Raw genomic sequence first — 23,060 nt, 5'->3', positions numbered from 1 at the left:
CACCCAAGGAGTTACCAGTGCGTCCACAGCTATTGCCTGTGGATCTCTTGACCTGGCGCAATATTTGTCCAGTTTCTTGTTGAGGCGAGACGCCATCATGTCTACAATTGGTCTTTCCCAACGGTCTATTAACATGTTGAAGACTTCTGGATGTAGACCCCACTCTCCCGGATGAAGATCGTGTCTGCTGAGGAAGTCTGCTTCCCAGTTGTCCACGCCCGGGATGAACACTGCTGACAGTGCTATCACGTGATTCTCCGCCCAGCGAAGAATCTTGGCAGCTTCTGCCATTGCACTCCTGCTTCTTGTGCCGCCCTGCCTGTTTACATGGGCGACCGCCGTGATGTTGTCCGACTGAATCAACACCGGCTTTCCTTGCAGGAGAAGTTCCGCCTGGCTTAGAGCATTGTAGATTGCTCTTAGTTCCAGAATGTTTATGTGAAGAGACTTTTCCAGACTCGTCCATACTCCCTGGAAGTTTCTTCCTTGTGTGACTGCTCCCCAGCCTCTCAGGCTGGCGTCCGTGGTCACCAGGATCCAATCCTGAATGCCGAATCTGCGGCCTTCTAATAGGTGAGCCTTCTGCAACCACCACAGAAGTGACACCCTTGTCTTTGGTGACAGGGTTATTCGCAGGTGCATCTGCAGATGCGACCCTGACCATTTGTCCAACAGATCCCTTTGGAATATTCTTGCATGGAATCTGCCGAATGGAATTGCTTCGTAAGAAGCCACCATTTTTCCCAGGACTCTTGTGCATTGATGTACTGACACTTTTCCTGGTTTTAGGAGGTTCCTGACCAGATCGGATAACTCCTTGGCTTTTTCCTCTGGAAGGAAAACCTTTTTCTGAACCGTGTCCAGAATCATTCCTAGGAACAGCAGACGAGTTGTCGGGATTAAATGGGATTTTGGAATATTCAGAATCCACCCGTGTTGTCTTAGCACCTCTTGAGATAGTGCTAAAGCTGTCTCCAGCTGTTCTCTGGACCTTGCCCTTATTAGGAGATCGTCCAAGTATGGGATAACTAATACGCCTTTTCTTCGAAGAAGAATCATCATCTCGGCCATTACCTTGGTAAAGACCCGAGGCGCCGTGGACAATCCGAACGGCAGCGTCTGAAACTGATAGTGACAGTTTTGAACAATGAACCTGAGGTACCCCTGGTGTGCGGGGTAAATCGGAACGTGTAGATACGCATCCTTGATGTCCAAGGATACCATAAAGTCCCCTTCTTCCAGGTTCGCTATCACTGCTCTGAGTGACTCCATCTTGAAATTGAACTTTTTTATGTAGAGGTTCAAGGACTTCAGATTTAGAATAGGCCTTACCGAGCCATCCGGCTTCGGTACCACAAATAGAGTGGAATAATACCCCTTTCCTTGTTGTAATAGGGGTACTTTGACTATCACCTGCTGAGCGTACAGCTTGTGAATGGCTTCCAACACCCTCTCCCTTTCGGAAGAGACGGTTGGTAAGGCAGACTTCAGGAAACGATGAGGAGGATCCGTCTCTAATTCCAACCTGTACCCCTGAGATATTATCTGCAGGATCCAGGGGTCTACCTGCGAGTGAGCCCACTGCGCGCTGTAATTTTTGAGACGGCCCCCCACTGTCCCCGAGTCCGCTTGAGAGGCCCCAGCGTCATGCTGAGGTTTTTGCAGGAGCCGGGGAGGGCTTCTGTTCCTGGGAAGGAGCTGCCTGTTGGTGTCTCTTCCCTCTTCCTCGTGGCAGGTACGACAAGCCCTTTGCTCTCTTATTTTTGTAGGAGCGAAAAGGCTGCGGTTGAAAGGTCGGTGCCTTTCTCTGTTGGGGAGTGACTTGAGGTAAAAAAGTGGATTTCCCGGCAGTAGCCGTGGCCACCAAGTCTGATAGACCAACTCCAAATAACTCCTCCCCTTTATACGGCAAAACCTCCATGTGACGTTTTGAATCCGCATCGCCTGTCCACTGTCGTGTCCATAAGGCTCTTCTGGCTGAAATGGACATAGCACTCACCCGAGATGCCAGTGTGCAAATATCCCTCTGTGCATCACGCATATAGATAAATGCATCCTTTATTTGTTCTAACGACAGTAAAACATTGTCCCTATCTAGGGTATCAATATTTTCAATCAGGGATTCTGACCAAACTACTCCAGCACTGCACATCCAGGCAGTTGCTATAGCTGGTCGTAGTATAACACCTGCATGTGTGTATATATTCTTTTGAATAACTTCCATCTTTCTATCTGATGGATCCTTAAGTGCGGCCGTCTCAGGAGAGGGTAACGCCACTTGTTTGGATAAGCGTGTGAGCGCCTTGTCCACCTTAGGGGGTGTTTCCCAGCGCGCCCTAACCTCTGGCGGGAAAGGGTATAATGCCAATAACTTTTTTGAAATTATCAACTTTTTATCAGGAGCAACCCACGCTTCATCACACACGTCATTTAATTCTTCTGATTCAGGAAAAACTGTTTGTAGTTTTTTCACACCATACATAATACCCTGTTTTACGGTATCTGTAGTATCAGCTAAATGTAACGTCTCCTTCATTGCCAAAATCATATAACGTGTGGCCCTACTGGAAAATACGTTTGAATTTCTACCGTCGTCACTGGAATCAGTGCCCGTGTCTGGGTCTGTGTCGACCGACTGAGGCAAAGGGCGTTTTACAGCCCCTGACGGTGTTTGAGGCGCCTGGACAGGCATTAATTGATTGTCCGGCCGCCTCATGTCCTCAACTGACTGTTTAAGGGAAGATAAACCATCACGTAATTCCACAAATAAAGGCATCCATTCTGGTGTCGACCCCCTGGGGGGTGACATCTGCATATTTGGCAATTGCTCCGCCTCCACACCAATATCGTCCTCATACATGTCGACACCACGTACCGACACACACCGCAAACTCACAGGGAATGCTCTAATGAAGACAGGACCCACTAGCCCTTTTGGGGAGACAGAGGGAGAGTCTGCCAGCACACACCACAAAGCGCTATATATACAAGGGATATCCTTATATTAAGTGCTCCCTTATAGCTGCTTTAATATATATATATATAGCCATTAATGTGCCCCCCCTCTCTGTTTTACCCTGTTTCTGTAGTGCAGTGCAGGGGAGAGACCTGGGAGCCGTTCTGACCAGCGGAGCTGTGACAGAAAATGGCGCCGTGTGCTGAGGAGATAGGCCCCGCCCCTTTTTCGGCGGGTTCTTCTCCCGCTATTTTTCCAGTCAGGCAGGGGTTAAATATCTCCATATAGCCCCTATGGGCTATATGTGAGGTATTTTTAGCCTTGTATAAGGTTTATATTTGCCTCTCAGAGCGCCCCCCCCCAGCGCTCTGCACCCTCAGTGACTGCCCAGTGAAGTGTGCTGAGAGGAAAATGGCGCACAGCTGCAGTGCTGTGCGCTACCTTATGAAGACTGAGGAGTCTTCAGCCGCCGGTTTCCGGACCTCTTCACGCTTCAGCATCTGCAAGGGGGTCGGCGGCGCGGCTCCGGGACCGGACTCCACGGCTGGGCCTGTGTTCGATCCCTCTGGAGCTAATGGTGTCCAGTAGCCAAGCAGCAAATCCACTCTGCATGCAGGTGAGTTTACTACTTTCCCCCTAAGTCCCACGTTGCAGTGATCCTGTTGCCAGCAGGACTCACTGTAAAGAAAAAAAAAAAACCTAAACTAAACTTTCTCTAAGCAGCTCTTTAGGAGAGCCACCTAGATTGCACCCTTCTCGTTCGGGCACAAAATCTAACTGGAGTCTGGAGGAGGGTCATGGGGGGAGGAGCCAGTGCACACCACCTGACCTAGTAAAGCTTTACTTTTTTGTGCCCTGTCTCCTGCGGAGCCGCTATTCCCCATGGTCCTTTCAGGAACCCCAGCATCCACTTAGGACGATAGAGAAATACAATTTTTGTATTGCCTTTAACACTATCTCCCTCTCTAGGGGGGAAGACGGTAGGGCCGATTTGAAATACAGGCGATGAGGCACCTCTTCGAATTCCAGCTTGTAACCCTGAGACACAATTTCTATTGCCCAGGGATCCACCTGGGAGTGAACCCACATGTGGCTGAAATTCCGAAGACGCGCCCCCACTGGCCCCGACTCCGCCAGTGGAGCCCCAGCGTCATGCGGTGGATTTTGCAGAGGCCAGGGAGGACTTCTCTTCCTGGGAACTAGCTGTGTTGTGCAGCTTCTTTCCTCTGCCCCTACCTCTGGCAAGAAAGGACGCACCTCTGACTTTCTTGTTTCTTTGTGAACGAAAGGACTGCATTTGATAATGCGGTGCTCTCTTAGGCTGTGAGGGAACATAAGGCAAAAAAATTGACTTTCATGCTGTAGCTGTGGAGACCAGGTCCGAGAGACCTTCTCCGAACAATTCCTCACCCCTGTAAGGTAAAACCTCCATATGCCTTTTTGAGTCGGCATCACCTGTCCATTGCCTAGTCCACAGGACCCTTCTGGCAGAAATCGACATAGCGTTTATTCTAGAACCCAGTAGACTAATGTCTCTTTGAGCATCTCTCATATAAAGGACAGCGTCTTTAATATGCCCTTGGGTCAATAAAACCGTATCCTTATCTAGGGAATCAATCTCCACTGATAATGTATCTGTCCATACCGCTACTGCACTACAGACCCAGGCCGACGCAATTGCTGGTCTGAGTAAGGTACCTGAATGTGTATAAATGGACTTCAGGGTACCCTCCTGTTTGCGATGAGCAGCATCCTTGAGGGTAGCCGTATCCTGGGAAGGCAGGGCTACCTTTTTGGATAAGCGTGTCAAAGCTTTGTCCACCCTAGGGTAGGATTCCCATCGTAACCTGTCCGTTGGCGGGAAAGGATACGCCATAAGAATCCATTTGGAAATGTGCAGTTTTTCATCTGGAGATTCCCAAGCTTTTTCACATAACTCATTCAGTTCGTGTGAGGGGGGAAAAGTTACCTCAGGTTTCTTTTCCTTATACATATACACCCTCGAGTCAGGGACAGGGGTTTCCTCGGTTATGTGCAAAACATCCTTTATCGCTATAATCATATATCGAAGGGATTTAGCCAATTTTGGCTGTAACTTCATCGTAATCGACACTGGAGTCAGAATACATGTCGGTATCTGTGTCAACAATTTGGGATAGTGGGCGCTTATGAGGCCCTGACGGTCCCTGCGACATAGCATCAGGCACGGGTTGAGACCCTGAGTGCCCCAATGCATCAGCCTTGTCTAATCTTTTATGCAAGGAATTAACACTATCATTTAAAACTTTCCACATATCCATCCAATCAGGTGTCGGCGCCGTCGGCGGAGACACCACATTCATTTGCTCCCGCTCCTCTCCCACATAGCCTTCCTCATCAGATATGGCGACACAAGCGTACCGACACACCACACACACAGGGAATGTCCATTCTGAAGACAGGTCCCCCACGAGGCCCTTTGGAGAGACAGAGAGAGAGTATGCCAGCACACACCCCAGCGCTATATAACCCAGGAATAACACAGTAACTTAATGTTAACCCAGTAGCTGCTGTTTATATCTTTTTTGCGCCTAATTATGTGCCCCCCCTCTCTTTTCAACCCTCTTCTACCGTGTATCAGCAGGGGAGAGCCTGGGGAGCTTCCTCTCAGCGTGCTGTGGAGAAAAAATGGCGCTGGTGAGTGCTGAGGGAGAAGCCCCGCCCCCTCGGCGGCGGGCTTCTGTCCCGCTTAAATTGTAATTCTTTGGCGGGGGCTCATACATATATACAGTGCCCAGCTGTATATATGTGGTCTTTTGCCAATATGAGGTCCCAAATGCTGCCCAGGGCGCCCCCCCTGCGCCCTGCACCCTTACAGTGACCGGAGTATGTGTAGGTGTGTGGAGCAATGGCGCACAGCTGCAGTGCTGTGCGTTACCTCCAGTGAAGATCACAAAAGTCTTCTGCCTTCTCCTACTCACCCGGCTTCTGTCTTCCGGCTCTGCGAGGGGGACGACGGCGCGGCTCTGGGACGGACGGCGAGGGTGAGATCCTGCTGTGAGATCCAGATCCCTCTGGAGCTAATGGTGTCCAGTAGCCTAAGAAGCAGGACCTAGCTTCAGAGAGTAGGGCTGCTTCTCTCCCCTCAGTCCCACGATGCAGGGAGTCTGTTGCCAGCAGAGCTCCCTGAATGAAAATAAAAAACCTAACAAAATACTTTCTCTCAGCAAACTCAGGAGAGCTCACTGAAAAGCACCCAGCTCCTCTGGGCACAGTATCAAACTGAGGTCTGGAGGAGGGGCATAGAGGGAGGAGCCAGTGCACACCAGGAACTAAATTCTTTCTTAAAGTGCCCATGTCTCCTGCGGAGCCCGTCTATCCCCATGGTCCTTACGGAGTCCCCAGCATACTCTAGGACGTTAGAGAAAAATTGTTTTCCAAGTGAGAAATTTAATGTCCACTTATTGCAAGGGTTCAAAATATAAGGACTGTAAGAAATCTAAAACCAGATTCAAGTCCCATGGCGCTGTAGGTGGAATGAATGGAGGCTGTACTCTGAGGACACCCTGAAGAAAAGTGTGTACCGACGGCAATAGAGCCAATCTTCTTTGAAAGTAAATGGACAACGCAGATATCTGCACTTTTAAGGTGGATAGACGCAGTCCTCCATCTAACCCCATCTGTAGAAATAACAAAAGACGGGATAACTTGAAAGATGATGTCGGCAACTTTCGAGCTTCACACCAACCTATATAGGCACACCAGATTCTGTAATAATGAGCTGCCGTAACCGGCTTCCTAGCTCGTAATATGGTTGGTATAACCGATTCTGGAATGCCCTCTCTTCTTAAGAGGGCGGTCTCAACAGCCACCCCGTCAAACGCAGCCGCGCTAAATTGGGGTAAAGGAACGGACCCTGTTGTAACAGGTCCGGATGTAGTGGGAGCGGCCAAGGATCGTCTGCGAGTAGTCCGCGGAGATCCGAGAACCAAGCTCTTCGAGGCCAATGAGGCGCCACTAGTATGACTGTGACGGACTCTCTCTTGATCCGTTTTAGCAACAGAGGGAGCAGCGGAAACGGTGGAAAGATACACGAGGCTGTACGGCCACGTGATTGTGAGAGCATCCACCGCCTTTGGATCTCTCGTTCTGGACACATACTGGGGCGTTTGGTGATTGTGGCGAGGTGCCATCAGATCCACCTGAGGGTAACCCCACCTCTGGACCAACATGTGAAACACTTCTGGATTTAATGCCCATTCTCCTGGATGAAAATCCCGACGGCTGAGATAATCCGCCTCCCAGTTGTCCACTCCCGGAATGAACACTGCCGACAATATCACTTGGTGATACAGGTGATTTTGAAGTTTGGATAAGGGATACTCAACCTGTACTCGGCCCACCTGAGGATCCGAGCTACTTCCCGCATTGCCATGCGGCTTCTCGTTCCTCCTTGTTTGTTGATGTATGCGACCGCCGTCACATTGTCTGACTGCACCTGAACAGTCTGAAACCGAAGCATGTGCACTGCTTGTCGTAGCGCATTGTAAATTGCCCGGAGTTCCAGTACATTTATAGACAGCAATCTTTCGTGATCCGCCCAGAGACCCTGGAGCCGATAACTTTGAATTACAGCTCCCCAGCCTCTGAGACTCGCGTCTGTCGATAGAATTATCCAATTCCAGGCGCCGAACCGTTTCCCTGCGGTTAGATTGTGTACTTTGAGCCACCAGAGTAGAGACACTCTGGCCCGTGGCGACAACCTCACCCTGTGGTGAATCTGCAGATGCGAGCCCGACCACTGTGCTAGCACATCTAGTTGAAAAAGACGTGAGTGAAACCTTCCGAACTGAAGCGCTTCGAAAGCCGCCACCATTGTGCCTAAGAGGCAAATGCACAAATGTACCGAGACTGTGCGTGGCTTGAGTACTTATTGTACCAGATGACGAATGACCTGTACTTTCTGTTCTGGTAGGTAAATTCTTTGATTTACCGTATCGAGAATCATACCTAGGAATTCATGTCGTTGAGACGGAATCAGATGTGATTTCTTGAAATTGACTATCCAACCGTGCCGAACTAGTACATTGTATGTTAGCAACGCCTGTTGGAGGAGCATCTGTTGAGACGGAGCCTTGATGAGCAAATCGTCCAAATACGGAACAATTATCACTCCCAGGGATCTGAGATGAGCTATCATCACAGACATCACCTTGGTAAATATCCGAGGCGCTGACGAAAGGCCAAACGGTAGAGCCTGAAACTGGTAATGGTCCTGCCGTATTGCAAACTGCAAGAACCTCTGATGAGGTGTCCAAATCGGAATGTGTAAGTACGCATCTTTAAGATCCAGTGCAATCATGAATTCCTGTGGCTCTAAACCTGCAATTACTGAATGCAGAAATTCCATCTTGAATCTGTAGTAGGTGACGTACTGTTTGAGACCCTTTAAGTTCAATATTGGCCTGACCGAGCCATCCGGCTTTGGTACCACAAACAGACTGGAATAATAACCCTGACCTTGTTGTTGTACAGGGACCGGAATCAAAACTGCTGCATTCAGCAGAGACTGAATGGCAATCTGCAGAACCGCCTTCTTGTCGTCCGACACAGGCAGTCCTGTCTTGAAAAACCGCATTGGCAGGAGACAATCAAACTCTATTTTGTAACCTTTTAACACTAAATTGCGGATCCACCCATCTGTGGATGTCTGGAGCCACGTCACCTGGAACACCTGAAGGCGTGCTCCCACAATTGGAGATCCGAGATGGGCTGGGAGCCCGTCATGCCACTGGCTTGTTGGCGACCTTAGCGTCCTGACGACTTGTGTTGGTTTGTTGGAAACCACGTCCCCGACCTCTTCTACCAGGTGTGGCCGCTCCTCTGCCGCGCCCACGAAAGGACTGAGGTCTAAAGGATTTGAACGCCGGACCAGAGTATTTCCGTCTAGGTACCGTTGGAGGCAATGGTAAGAAAACAGACTTTCCTCCCGTGGCCTCAGAAATCCATTTGTCCAACTCAGGACCGAACAGCTTCTCGCCACCGTAAGGTAACGCCTCTATACCATTTTTGACCTCCGCCTCCGCTTGCCAAGAACGCAGCCAGAGTGCTCGTCGTGCTGTAACTAGCGATGATGAAAGGCGAGAAGTGAGCTGACAGACGTCAGTAGAAGCTGTACATAGATAGTCAGCAGCTTCCCAGATTTGATCAGCGAGAAGTATAAGATGATCGTCCTGTAGGGCAGACTTGAGTTCTTTTATCCATACCATTAGCGCCTTAGTTACCTAAATGCCAACCAACCCAGGTCTCAGCAGCACTCCTGCAAATCATAAGACAAATGAAACTTATCCCTTCCACCCAAAGTGGACTTGGACTTTTGGTAAGATTGAGACCCCTCCGGTAGTTCTAGTGGTCTCACCTTAGACTCAGATCTTGCCGCTTCCCGCTCTTGTCGAGTGGCGGCCAATTCTGATTGCAATCCAACCAGGACATTTGCAAGCAAAGCCCATGGAGGGTCCAGAGATGAAACTGGTTTTAAAACCGGAGTGGAAATTGTATTTGTAGCTGAATTCACAAAACATACTGTACATGTGGTAGATCCATCAGGCAACACACTTTTACAGACATGGCAGGGAAACTGCTTTTTAGTTTTTGCTGGTGCCTTACTCATTATGCAGACAGACAATACAAAATACAAACACAGACAATTTGCACGACTCAGTAAATAGCACTAAGGTTCTTAGCCAAATATATATATATATATATATATGTGCAGTGCACGCCAGCAATATGAAAACCTGATCCCAAATTCCCCCCTAACACCCCCTTTAGTGAAGTAGAGATGTGGTACAGGAACTCTGGAAACAGACAGGGGAAAAAAATAAATAATAGGAAGCATGGTTAAATATGCCAAGTTTCCAGTATAACGCAAAATGCAGATTATCCCCCTAAACTGCACATATATGTCCGGATATAAACAAGGCTTAATAGCCTACTAAAAAAAAAAACCCTGCAGCGCTGCTGCTGCTGCTAAGGGCATACTACTGCCTTCCCTGCTAAGTGCCTCCCCCCCCCCCCCCCCCCGTGCTCCGTGTACCGCTCTCTGTACACGGAGCCGGGCTTACATGCGGGCTGAGAAGAGGCCGGGAGGCGGTAGCGGGAGCCGGGGAGCGCACTGCATAGAGCCGTGAAGCGGCCTATGCATGTAAAACCTCCGAAGGTGGGCGCGCGGCTCAGGGAGCGGTAACTAGGTAACGGCGGCGGGCGGCTCTCCTAACACCCCTGCATCACAGTATCCCCACACAGCGGGGCGGCAGCGTGCGCTGACCGCCCCAACCCAACATACCTGGACTCCTTGTGGTGAGGGCTATGACGTGGCTTCTTCTTTTAAGCTCCGTCCAGCCTTTCCTGCAGGCAGTCCTGCACGTAGTCGTGAGGGAGCTCTTTTTAGAGAGGCCCGCCACCCATAGCTGCTAGTAGCAGCTTCCACTATCCCGGACCCACGCCTATTGGAAGGGCGGAAGGGATGTGGAAATTGTTGAAAAAGAAAAAATTAGAAAAAAATTCCAATGAATCTGGATAAGCTCCACAAGCCTTGTTTCTACGTCGAGCACAGAAAAAACACTGAGGTACTCTGGGATATGGAGGGGAAGAGTAGTTTCAAAATTAATTTATTCAGTGCCTTGTTCCTGTGGAAGCCGTCCATATCCCAAGAGTACTCCAGTGACCCCTAGTGGATGAAAAAGAAATTAAGTTTGTTTGGAGGTGTATGTACTGTATTGCACCTACAGTAGTGCAGGTTACATACAAGTCTAGACTCATGATGATCAGGCGCATGTGCAGATACAATTCTGCATAAGGGAGAATATATGCACTTTTTTTTTTTTGCACACATCGCTTTTCCGCAGTGTACATCAGATTTACTTCCACATGTCCAGCAGGTCTGACATCCTGTAGCTGGCATGTGAGTTCTGTAATGAGATCAGTAAAGTCTTTATATATCCCAAGGTTTCTGCAGAGGTCCAGAGATCTTCATTTGAATGATGCAATTCTGCATTATCCTGCACAGCTTTGTGTGGGTGAGCAAGGGAAACACTATGAAATACAAGCATAGCACCAGCAATGGAAATCCTTTTTTTTTTATTTACCGTGGGCAATCCTGGTGGCAAGTCAAAAAAGGAAAGATGAGATGCCCCTCCTTTGCCACACAAAGGACACATTTACAAATCCATACTGGAGCACACTCTGGCAGCAGCTAAGGCACGGGGCTCTGATCCCGATGGACAATACCTCCTTCCATACAACACATTTCTGACTAGGTTCTCTTTATCAAGGCATGAAGATATGTTATAAGATCCAGTTTATATAGGGTTTGTATGGATAGTAAAGCATACCATCCAACATTTTACATATAAAAATCGGTACAAATTGGGAAAGGGGGCATGGGCGCGGGTAAAGGGCCACACCCCTTTTCCTATACTTTCAATAGAAGTTTGGAGAGCCAAAAATCGGTACAGACCATAAAAAAAAGGTACTGTACCTGCTAAAAAGGTAGGAGGGTATGGTAAAGATGGCCGCACTTTCGGTTTCAGTCCCCGGCCCAGAAGTGGGTTTCCTATGTAAATGTACTCTTATTTCAGTGCTCAACAAATCCCAATGGCCAGGTTGTCATGGCCCCTAGATGTTGCTGTTGTGGCTACCAGATTATGCAGGGAGGGAGGAAGTAGAGCCTCTTCAGCTCCAGTGGAGAGTCGTGGGCATGCCTGTATTGTGGCAGTCATTTCATGCACAGGGCTGCATGTACTGAGTGTCCGTCCCAGCCTGCGTTGTCTGCAGCCTCCAAACTCTGGCTGCATAAAGCTCTCCGATAAGAGGGTCTATGCATGGCCAGGGACTGCGCCTTCAGAGGGGGTATTGATGGGGCCACAGGGCGGGGCAGATAGTTTGCCCAGGGGGTGACTGCGTAGGTGTGGTTTGTTGCTCATTAAATGGAACTGTGGGGGGATTGGGAGAGGTTGTTGCTTGCCTGGGAGTAGCTGCACAGCAGTGTGGCTGCGGAGGGCTAGTTTGCCTGGGAGTTCCCACTTAGTTGAGCGGACGTGTGGGTTGGTTTGCCTGGGGGGTGTGATTTTGTATTTTTTTTTTTGAGGGGGGGGGGGGGGGCGGGGTGGTCTTGCTCTTACACTTTCATCCTAGCTCTTAGAGTTCAGAAAAATTTGTGAAGCCCTGTCTTATTTGTAATATATAAACAATCAGTGGGTTAGGATAATATGTTAAAATATATACCTAAACAGGTATGTCCGTTTCTTGTTTCTGTGATAACCACAGTACCCATCATTGCAGATATGGTCGCAGGGGCTGTTGGGAAATGTAGTCTGTCCTCCTATTTATGGAAGCCCCTCGAAAGTCCACAATCGGAAGTTCATGTATGGCCACGGGGGAGTTCCATCATTTTAATATGAAATGTGAACATGAGATAAGAGAAACAGTGAACAATTGTGCTGGGTAGTGGCGTCTCAAGAGAGGAGGGGGCCCATGTGCAATCTACAGCACATGTGCAGGTCTCCGGAAACATGGAACCCGCAATGTTCTGCAGACTAATTACTACTGTGCATGCGCGGACGCCATTTTGCCTGTGATTTTTTTTTTTTACCTCAGCTGCAGCTCCGACCTGTGTCTCTGGAAAGGAAAGTAATAGAAAATGGGTTCAGTGTCACAGGGTCCAGAGTCAGCCCACTTTGCACCCATTATGCATACGCCAATGCCATCTGGGCCCCCTCCTCTCTAGCAGGCAATGGTGGTGCTCTAAAGCTAGCTGGTGTGCAGGTATCTGGAAAAATGGCGCAGCATCCATTTTCCCTAATGCGCTTGCACAAAAAGCTGGGAAAATGGTCGCTGCGCCATTTTCCCAGAGACCTACACACCACCTAGTGCTCAGAGTCACTGTTACAGGACTCTGGAGAGGTAAATATAGAAAAAAATATATGTGCAGGGTGAGCAAGTGTGGGCCCCTCTAGAACCAGGGGCCCGTGTGCACCGCACACACTGCACCCATTACAGATAAACCACTGTCCCTCATGTGCAATAAATATGCTATTTTCACACTGGTGCTGCGTTCACATTGAAAGCTGAGAATGCATTTGTGTACATCTCTTAATCAGGCCCAAAGACTTGCATAAGAGAACTGCCCAATATATATTGCTGCTGCTGGGAATCACATTGGAGGCAAAAACCACACAATAAAACGCTTGTGCAAGGGGAGTCTCAAATATAGCTGCAATGTATGGATTGGAGGCATGGAGCAGAAGCAAATGTGTAATATATACAGTGACAGGCTTGGAAGAGTAAAACAAACAGCAAGTATAGCTGCCACGTGATACAACATTTGGATAAAGAGGTCCTAATATGACTGGGATTTTATAAATACATGGCTGTAATTTATATTACCTTCATCTGAAGGATGTCACCCTCATGAGCCGGCCAACCTCTCAGAATCAGGCCTGTCCTGGTGTCCAGCAGTATTATGAACCCGGATGAATATCCTGCAACAACGTTGCGTCCACTAGGGCTGACTGCCAGGTAGCGGATAAGCCCTGCATTCACATTACCAGCCAGTCTGAACTCATGCTAAGGAACAAATAAAAGACAGGAACACATTATGGAGACATTGCAACATTCAAAACAGGGTACTGACTTTTAATATGAAGCTTATGAAATCCCTACCTTCCCTTATTAGTACTATGATGGGGATTTCCTCACCTGGGAATCCCACACTAACTACACTGTTCTTAGCAGGAACCTGGTGCTTACATATAGGCAGGGACGCTTATTAACCCTCTGTGCTACTCAGGTCTCTCCAAAGCAGGAAGCATGAGGTGCATAGGTTGTAAGAGAAAGCATTAGACCACTGTGCAGTGGCATAGCCAGGGTGGGAAGAACGGGATCCGGTCTGAAGGTCGACCACTATAGGTCGACAGTCAGTAGGTCGACATGGATGGAAGGTTGACAGGGTTTCTAGGTCGATGGGTCAAAAGGTCGACATGAGGGTTTTTAAAAAAAAATTCTTTTTCTGAATTTTTTTCATACTTAACAATCCACGTGGACTACGATTGGAACGGTAATCTGTGCCGAGCAAAGCGGTAGCGGAGCGAGGCACCTTGCCCGAAGCATGGCGAGCGAAGCGAGCCATGCGAGGGGACACGGTGCACTAATTGGGGTTCCCGGTCAATGTACGAAAAAAATGACACAAAAAAAACACTCATGTCGACCTTTAGACCTGTCGACCTTCCATCCATGTCGACCTAGTGACTGTCGACCTAATCATTGTCGACCTAGATACTGTCGATTTGATGATCCATACCCGGGAAGAACATATAGGTCAGCCCACATATGGTAAGCAATCTCCCATTTCTATAACATCTAAAAATTAGCTGTTACCTGTACAATATGTAAATCTAAATATATACTACCTAAGGGTCTCCAAACCAAATGTTTTACTTTGTATTTATAGAAAAGCCGCTCTTTGCTACAGCATCACAGATTTATGAGATGTTACGATGCCAGACATTCAGTATTAACAGTTGATTTTCTTTCCCAGACTACCTCACACTTATACCCTGCCCCCCAGCCTATAGAACCAGTTACATTCAACAAGCCCAAGGACAGGGAGACTAACAAGGAGAAGAGGTGAAGGAAATGGGCACACACAAACACACAATAGGCATACCAATCACAGTGAGTATCCGGATGCAGAAATGAACTCCTGAAGGCCAGGGGAGTTAGGGTAGGAGATCAGTGTCCCCATGGCTTCAGAGAAAAGGTAAGGACAAAAATCTCCCTTTCTCCTTTGAGCTATGGGGGACACTGGGATCACCGTTCGGATGTCCTAAAGCTGTCCCCTAAAGGGTGGGAATGCTTCTGTGCTGCGCCTAAGACCCTACGACCAAAACTAGTATCAGTCGAGGCAAAGGTGTCAAATTGATAGAACTTGAGGAAGGTATGGGAAGAAGGCCTTGTGGCAGCTTTCCAAAGCTGCTCCACAGAAGCATCATTCTGACCTGCCCAGGAAGCCCCAACCACCCGGTCAGTCCATGAGTGAATGAGCATTGCTTGGTAGCTGGCCAGCACTACTTATAGCAGTCACAAAGGACAAATAAGAAATCAGACTTCCTGATGTCCCGAGTTCTGTTAACATGAATCTGGAGAGCTTGGATGACATCAAAAGAGGCCTGTCCAGGCAAAGACTCTGGAGAAGGAAGGAAGGCACAACTATTTCCTGTTTAATATGAAAGCGGGATACCACCTTCAGTAGGTACCCAAGATCTGTTCGAAGGACCATCCTGTCAGAATGAAAGATCAGAAATGGAGAGTGTTAGGATAACACACTCAGATCAGAGACCCTATAGGCCGAGGCGATGGCAAGAAGAAAGACTGTTTTCAAAGTGGACACCAAATGTCCACCATCTACAATGATTCAAATGGAGCCACTGGAGAGCCCGGAGCACCAATAAAGGCTCCGTAGAGCCACCGGAGGGATAAATGGAGGCTGGAGGTGAAGAACACCCTGTAAGAATGTCTGGAAATCCAGAAGGAGAGCAAACCTCTACTGAGAAAAGACCGAAGGGGGTGAGATCTGGACCTTAATAGAGGAAAGGCAAAAGGCCCAAGTCCAATGCTGCTTGTAGGAATAACAAAATCTGGGATAAAAGAAGAGACCACGGATTAAAACCCAAAACATAGCACCAGTCAAAATAAGTTTTCTAGACCAAATAATAAATTCTGGAGGAACAAGGTTTATGGGTGGCTCATCCAAGACAAGAAGCCTTTAGCTCTCATAATGGACTTCTCAAAAGCCATTCCGTCAAAGCCAGATGGTCTAGATATGGGTGAAGACAGGGACCCTGAGACAGCGGGACTGGTCGGGCCGGAAGATGTCACGGGGAGTTGATAGACAGGCCTAGAAGGTCGGTGTACTAGGCTCAACGGGGTGATGAGGAGGATGGTGCCACTTCCATTCTTCCGTTTCTTGATGACCATCATTAAGGTCAGAGGGAAAATGTAAAGAAGAGGAAAATGCTCCCAGATCCCTAGTGTGGAAGCAGTAGAAAGGGAGCTTGTGATTGTAGTGCAACACCAGCAGGTCTATTGCTACCCCAGTGATACAACAACATGTGAAACACTTCAGGATGAAGAGACCATACTGATTATTTACATACAGAATCGCTTTTGGGTTGTCAACCTGAACTTTGACCGGCCTGTGATTAAGTAGGAACTTGGTGTGCCAAAAAGCAGAGTTCAAGGATGTTGAAAGGAAGGACCATTTCCTGCACCGTTCATCGACCCTGAAAGGAGTGTTGAAAAGTTACCATTTCCCAACCCTGAAGGCTTGCATCAGTCGTGAGAAGGCTGCAATCCTGATTCTAGAAGTGATGACCCATGTCCAAATGTGAGTACTTAATGTGAGCCACCAGGCTAGGAGTGACACACCTCCCAAGACAGAAGGATTCATTGAGTATGAAGAGTGAAGTGGAAGGAGTTCCAATGGGCAAGTATTTCCAAGTGAAGCAGCCTGGAATGGAACTGGGCATACGCCACCATGTCGAAAGTGTAGACCAGTTTACTCAAAATCTGCATTCAAGAGTGTATTGACACCCTGCGCTGGTGGCCAAATTTTGTCCTGTAGGGCCTGGAGTTTCTCTTTGGGAAATAACACCCACTGAACCTTGAAGTTGAGCAAGGCTCCCAAGTTATGTATTTCTTGATAAGGAGTCAGATGATTTCCATGACTGAAGAACATCCACGATGAGTCAAAGGTGCTCCAGGAAGACCTCCAGAGACTAATCCAGAATTAGCAAATTGTCCAGGTAAGGAAGAATGCATACCGCCTTGCACCAGAGATGCACTGCCATCACTACCATAACTTTCGTGAACACCCTTGGTGCTGTTGAAAGTCCAAAGTACATGGCCCAAAACTGGAAGTAATCCACCCTAAATGTGTTCTCAGATAGGTATATGTAAATACGCATCTTGGGCATCCAGGGAGGCCATGAAGCTCCTTGGTTCAACCGTTGATAGAGTGAAGTGTCTCATAATTCAAACACCTGGAACCATGAGACACAGGTTGAGAGATTTCAGGTTGAGGATATGGCGGAAAGAGCCGTCCAACATTTGCACTAATATTGGTATAAAAACAGGTGCCCTTTTGAGAAGGAGGAACTGGGACAAACACATGAATGGCCAGAAGAGCCATCAAATTGAGGTCTGTAAGGTCTCTGCTTTTTCTATATCTGAAGGAAGCCCTGTGGAAAAGAACTGAGCGGTAGGCCACTTCTGAAATATGAGGGCGTAACCCTTGGAGACGACACCTCTTACCCACACATCGGAAAATAGGATTTTGGTACTTACCAGGTAAATCCTTTTCTTTGAATCCATAGGGGGCACTGGAGTTACTCTTGGGATATGGACGGCTTCCATAGGAACAAGGCACTGAATAATAAGAATTTACTTACCGATAATTCTATTTCTCATAGTCCGTAGTGGATGCTGGGGACTCCGAAAGGACCATGGGGAATAGCGGCTCCGCAGGAGACTGGGCACAAAAGTAAAAGCTTTAAGACTACCTGGTGTGCACTGGCTCCTCCCCCTATGACCCTCCTCCAAGCCTCAGTTAGGATACTGTGCCCGGACGAGCGTACACAATAAGGAAGGATTTTGAATCCCGGGTAAGACTCATACCAGCCACACCAATCACACCGTACAACTTGTGATCTGAACCCAGTTAACAGCATGATAACAGAGGAGCCTCAGAAAAGATGGCTCACAACAATAATAACCCGATTTTTTTGTAACAATAACTATGTACAAGTATTGCAGACAATCCGCACTTGGGATGGGCGCCCAGCATCCACTACGGACTATGAGAAATAGAATTATCGGTAAGTAAATTCTTATTTTCTCTGACGTCCTAGTGGATGCTGGGGACTCCGAAAGGACCATGGGGATTATACCAAAGCTCCCAAACGGGCGGGAGAGTGCGGATGACTCTGCAGCACCGAATGAGAGAACTCCAGGTCCTCCTCAGCCAGGGTATCAAATTTGTAGAATTTAGCAAACGTGTTTGCCCCTGACCAAGTAGCTGCTCGGCAAAGTTGTAAAGCCGAGACCCCTCGGGCAGCCGCCCAAGATGAGCCCACTTTCCGTGTGGAATGGGCTTTTACAGATTTTGGCTGTGGCAGGCCTGCCACAGAATGTGCAAGCTGAATTGTACTACAAATCCAACGAGCAATAGTCTGCTTAGAAGCAGGAGCACCCAGCTTGTTGGGTGCATACAGGATAAACAGCGAGTCAGATTTTCTGACTCCAGCCGTCCTGGAAACATATATTTTCAGGGCCCTGACTACGTCCAGCAACTTGGAATCCTCCAAGTCCCTAGTAGCCGCAGACACCACAATAGGCTGGTTTAAGTGAAATGCTGAAACCACCTTAGGGAGAAATTGAGGACGAGTCCTCAATTCTGCCCTGTCCGTATGAAAAATTAGGTAAGGGCTTTTATAGGATAAAGCCGCTAATTCTGAGACACGCCTGGCTGAGGCCAGGGCTAACAGCATTACCACTTTCCATGTGAGATATTTTAAGTCCACAGTGGTGAGTGGTTCAAACCAATGTGATTTTAGGAACCCCAAAACTACATTGAGATCCCAAGGTGCCACTGGAGGCACAAAAGGAGGCTGTATATGCAGTACTCCCTTGACAAACGTCTGAACTTCAGGAACTGAAGCTAGTTCCTTTTGGAAGAATATTGACAGGGCCGAAATTTGAACCTTAATGGACCCTAATTTTAGGCCCATAGACAGTCCTGTTTGCAGGAAATGCAGGAAACGACCCAGTTGAAATTCCTCTGTAGGGGCCTTCCTGGCCTCACACCACGCAACATATTTACGCCAAATACGGTGATAATGTTGCACAGTTACATCCTTCCTGGCTTTGATCAGGGTAGGGATGACTTCATCCGGAATGCCTTTTTCCTTCAGGATCCGGCGTTCAACCGCCATGCCGTCAAACGCAGCCGCGGTAAGTCTTGGAACAGACATGGTCCCTGCTGGAGCAGGTCCTTTCTTAGAGGTAGAGGCCACGGGTCTTCCGTGAGCATCTCTTGAAGTTCCGGGTACCAAGTCCTTCCTGGCCAATCCGGAGCCACGAGTATAGTCCTTACTCCTCTCCTTCTTATGATTCTCAGTACCTTGGGTATGAGAGGCAGAGGAGGGAACACATACACTGACTGGTACACCCACGGTGTTACCAGAGCGTCCACAGCTATTGCCTGAGGGTCCCTTGACCTGGCGCAATATCTGTCCAGTTTTTTGTTGAGGTGGGACGCCATCATGTCCACCTTTGGTTTTTCCCAACGGTTCACAATCATGTGGAAGACTTCTGGGTGAAGTCCCCACTCCCCCGGGTGGAGATCGTGTCTGCTGAGGAAGTCTGCTTCCCAGTTGTCCACTCCCGGAATGAACACTGCTGACAGTGCCACCACATGATTTTCCGCCCAGCGAAGAATCCTTGCAACTTCCGTCATTGCCCTCCTGCTTCTTGTGCCGCCCTGTTGTTTACGTGGGCGACTGCCGTGATGTTGTCCGACTGGATCAGCACCGGCTGACCCTGAAGCAGAGGCCTTGCCTGACTTAGGGCATTGTAATTGGCCCTTAGTTCCAGGATATTTATGTGAAGTGACGTTTCCATGCTTGACCACAAGCCCTGGAAATTTCTTCCCTGTGTGACTGCTCCCCAGCCTCTCAGGCTGGCATCCGTGGTCACCAGGACCCAGTCCTGAATGCCGAATCTGCGGCCCTCTAGAAGATGAGCACTCTGCAACCACCACAGGAGAGACACCCTTGTCCTTGGAGACAGGGTTATCCGCTGATGCATTTGAAGATGCGATCCGGACCATTTGTCCAGCAGATCCCACTGAAAAGTTCTTGCGTGGAATCTGCCGAATGGAATCGCTTCGTAAGAAGCCACCATTTTTCCCAGGACCCTTGTGCATTGATGCACTGACACTTGGCCTGGTTTTAGGAGGTTCCTGACTAGGTCGGATAACTCCCTGGCTTTCTTCTCCGGGAGAAACGCCTTTTTCTGTACTGTGTCCAGAATCATCCCTAGGAACAGCAGACGTGTCGTCGGAATCAGCTGCGATTTTGGAATATTTAGAATCCATCCGTGCTGTCGTAGTACTACTTGAGATAGTGCTACTCCGACCTCTAACTGTTCTCTGGACCTTGCCCTTATCAGGAGATCGTCCAAGTAAGGGATAATTAAGACGCCTTTTCTTCGAAGAAGAATCATCATTTCGGCCATTACCTTGGTAAAGACCCGGGGTGCCGTGGACAATCCAAACGGCAGCGTCTGAAACTGATAGTGACAGTTCTGTACCACAAACCTGAGGTACCCTTGGTGAGAAGTGCAAATTGGGACATGGAGGTAAGCATCCTTGATGTCCAGAGACACCATATAGTCCCCTTCTTCCAGGTTCGCTATCACTGCTCTGAGTGATTCCATCTTGAATTTGAACCTTTGTATGTAAGTGTTCAAGGATTTCAGATTTAAAATAGGTCTCACCGAGCCGTCCGGCTTCGGTACCACAAACAGCGTGGAATAATACCCCTTTCCCTGTTGTAGGAGGGGTACCTTGATTATCACCTGCTGGGAATACAGCTTGTGAATGGCTTCCAATACCGCCTCCCTGTCGGGGGGAGACGTTGGTAAGGCAGACTTCAGGAACCGGCGAGGGGGAGACGTCTCGAATTCCAATTTGTACCCCTGAGATACTACCTGCAGGATCCAGGGGTCCACTTGCGAGTGAGCCCACTGCGCGCTGAAATTCTTGAGACGGGCCCCCACCGTGCCTGAGTCCGCTTGTAAGGCCCCAGCGTCATGCTGAGGACTTGGCAGAAGCGGGGGAGGGCTTCTGTTCCTGGGAAGAGGCTGTCTGCTGCAGTCTTTTTCCCCTTCCTCTGCCCCGGGGCAGATACGAGTGGCCTTTTGCCCGCTTGCCCTTATGGGGACGAAAGGACTGAGCCTGAAAAGACGGTGTCTTTTTCTGCTGAGAGGTGACCTGGGGTAAAAAGGTGGATTTCCCAGCCGTTGCCGTGGCCACCAGGTCCGATAGACCGACCCCAAATAACTCCTCCCCTTTATACGGCAATACTTCCATATGCCGTTTGGAATCCGCATCACCTGACCACTGTCGCGTCCATAACCCTCTTCTGGCAGAAATGGACAGCGCACTTACTCTTGATGCCAGAGTGCAAATATCCCTCTGTGCATCTCTCATATATAGAAATGCATCCTTTAAATGCTCTATAGTCAATAATATATTGTCCCTGTCCAGGGTATCAATATTTTCAGTCAGGGAATCTGACCAAGCCACCCCAGCACTGCACATCCAGGCTGAGGCGATTGCTGGTCGCAGTATAATACCAGTATGTGTGTATATACTTTTTAGGATATTTTCCAGCTTCCTATCAGCTGGTTCCTTGAGGGCGGCCGTATCAGGAGACGGTAACACCACTTGTTTTGATAAGCGTGTGAGCGCCTTATCTACCCTAGGGGGTGTTTCCCAACGCGCCCTAACCTCTGGCGGGAAAGGGTATAATGCCAATAATTTTTTAGAAATTAGCAGTTTTTTATCGGGGGAAACCCACGCTTCATCACACACCTCATTTAATTCATCTGATTCAGGAAAAACTACGGGTAGTTTTTTCACACCCCACATAATACCCTTTTTTGTGGTACTTGTAGTATCAGAAATGTTCAAAACCTCCTTCATTGCCGTGATCATGTAACGTGTGGCCCTACTGGAAAATACGTTTGTTTCCTCACCGTCGACACTGGAGTCAGTGTCCGTGTCTGGGTCTGTGTCGACCACCTGAGGTAACGGGCGCTTTAGAGCCCCTGACGGTGTTTGAGACGCCTGTACAGGTATTAACTGATTTGCCGGCTGTCTCATGTCGTCAACAGTCTTTTGTAAAGTGCTGACACTATCACGTAATTCCTTCCATAAGACCATCCAGTCAGGTGTCGACTCCCTAGGGGGTGACATCACTAATACAGGCAATTGCTCCGCCTCCATACCATTTTCCTCCTCATACATGTCGACACAACGTACCGACACACAGCACACACACAGGGAATGCTCTGATAGAGGACAGGACCCCACTAGCCCTTTGGGGAGACAGAGGTAGAGTTTGCCAGCACACACCAGAGCGCTATATATATACAGGGATAACCTTATATAAGTGTTTTTCCCTTATATAGCTGCTGTATAGATTTATCTGCCAAATTAGTGCCCCCCCTCTCTTGTTTTACCCTGTTTCTGTAGTGCAGGACTGCAGGGGAGAGTCAGGGAGCTTCCCTCCAACGGAGCTGTGAGGAAAAATGGCGCCAGTGTGCTGAGGAGATAGGCTCCGCCCCCTTCTCGGCGGCCGTTCTCCCGCTTTTTTATGGAAAAACAGGCATGAGTTAAATGCATCCATATAGCCCAGGAGCTATATGTGATGCATTTTTTGCCCCCTAAGGTGTTTATATTGCGTCTCAGGGCGCCCCCACCCAGCGCCCTGCACCCTCAGTGACCGGAGTGTGAAGTGTGCTGAGAGCAATGGCGCACAGCTGCGGTGCTGTGCGCTACCTTATTGAAGACAGGACGTCTTCTGCCGCCGATTTTTCCGGACCTCTTCTGCTCTTCTGGCTCTGTAAGGGGGACGGCGGCGCGGCTCTGGGACCCATCCCATGGCTGGGCCTGTGATCGTCCCTCTGGAGCTAATGTCCAGTAGCCTAAGAAGCCCAATCCACACTGCACGCAGGTGAGTTCGCTTCTTCTCCCCTTAGTCCCTCGATGCAGTGAGCCTGTTGCCAGCAGGTCTCACTGAAAATAAAAAACCTAAAACTAAACTTTTTTCTAAGCAGCTCAGGAGAGCTACCTAGACTGCACCCTTCTCGTTCGGGCACAAAAATCTAACTGAGGCTTGGAGGAGGGTCATAGGGGGAGGAGCCAGTGCACACCAGGTAGTCTTAAAGCTTTTACTTTTGTGCCCAGTCTCCTGCGGAGCCGCTATTCCCCATGGTCCTTTCG

At 48.8% G+C, this 23,060-nt stretch overlaps 1 protein-coding gene across 3 annotated transcripts in view; it reads right to left on the bottom strand.

Annotated features, from left to right (window-relative positions):
* Positions 1-23,060, bottom strand: part of WDR81 (WD repeat domain 81) — a 200,902-nt gene that overhangs the window by 32,472 nt on the left and 145,370 nt on the right. For all 3 annotated transcript variants that reach the window (XM_063956105.1, XM_063956106.1, XM_063956107.1), the window contains one exon: positions 13,382-13,561. In XM_063956105.1, coding sequence (XP_063812175.1) covers positions 13,382-13,561 — 180 coding nt within the window. The remainder of the gene's footprint in view (positions 1-13,381; positions 13,562-23,060) is intronic.

The sequence above is a fragment of the Pseudophryne corroboree genome, chromosome 2 (genome assembly GCF_028390025.1).
Source record: "Pseudophryne corroboree isolate aPseCor3 chromosome 2, aPseCor3.hap2, whole genome shotgun sequence".
NCBI lineage: Eukaryota > Metazoa > Chordata > Amphibia > Anura > Myobatrachidae > Pseudophryne > Pseudophryne corroboree.
This window is presented reverse-complemented; position numbering and strand designations above follow the sequence as displayed.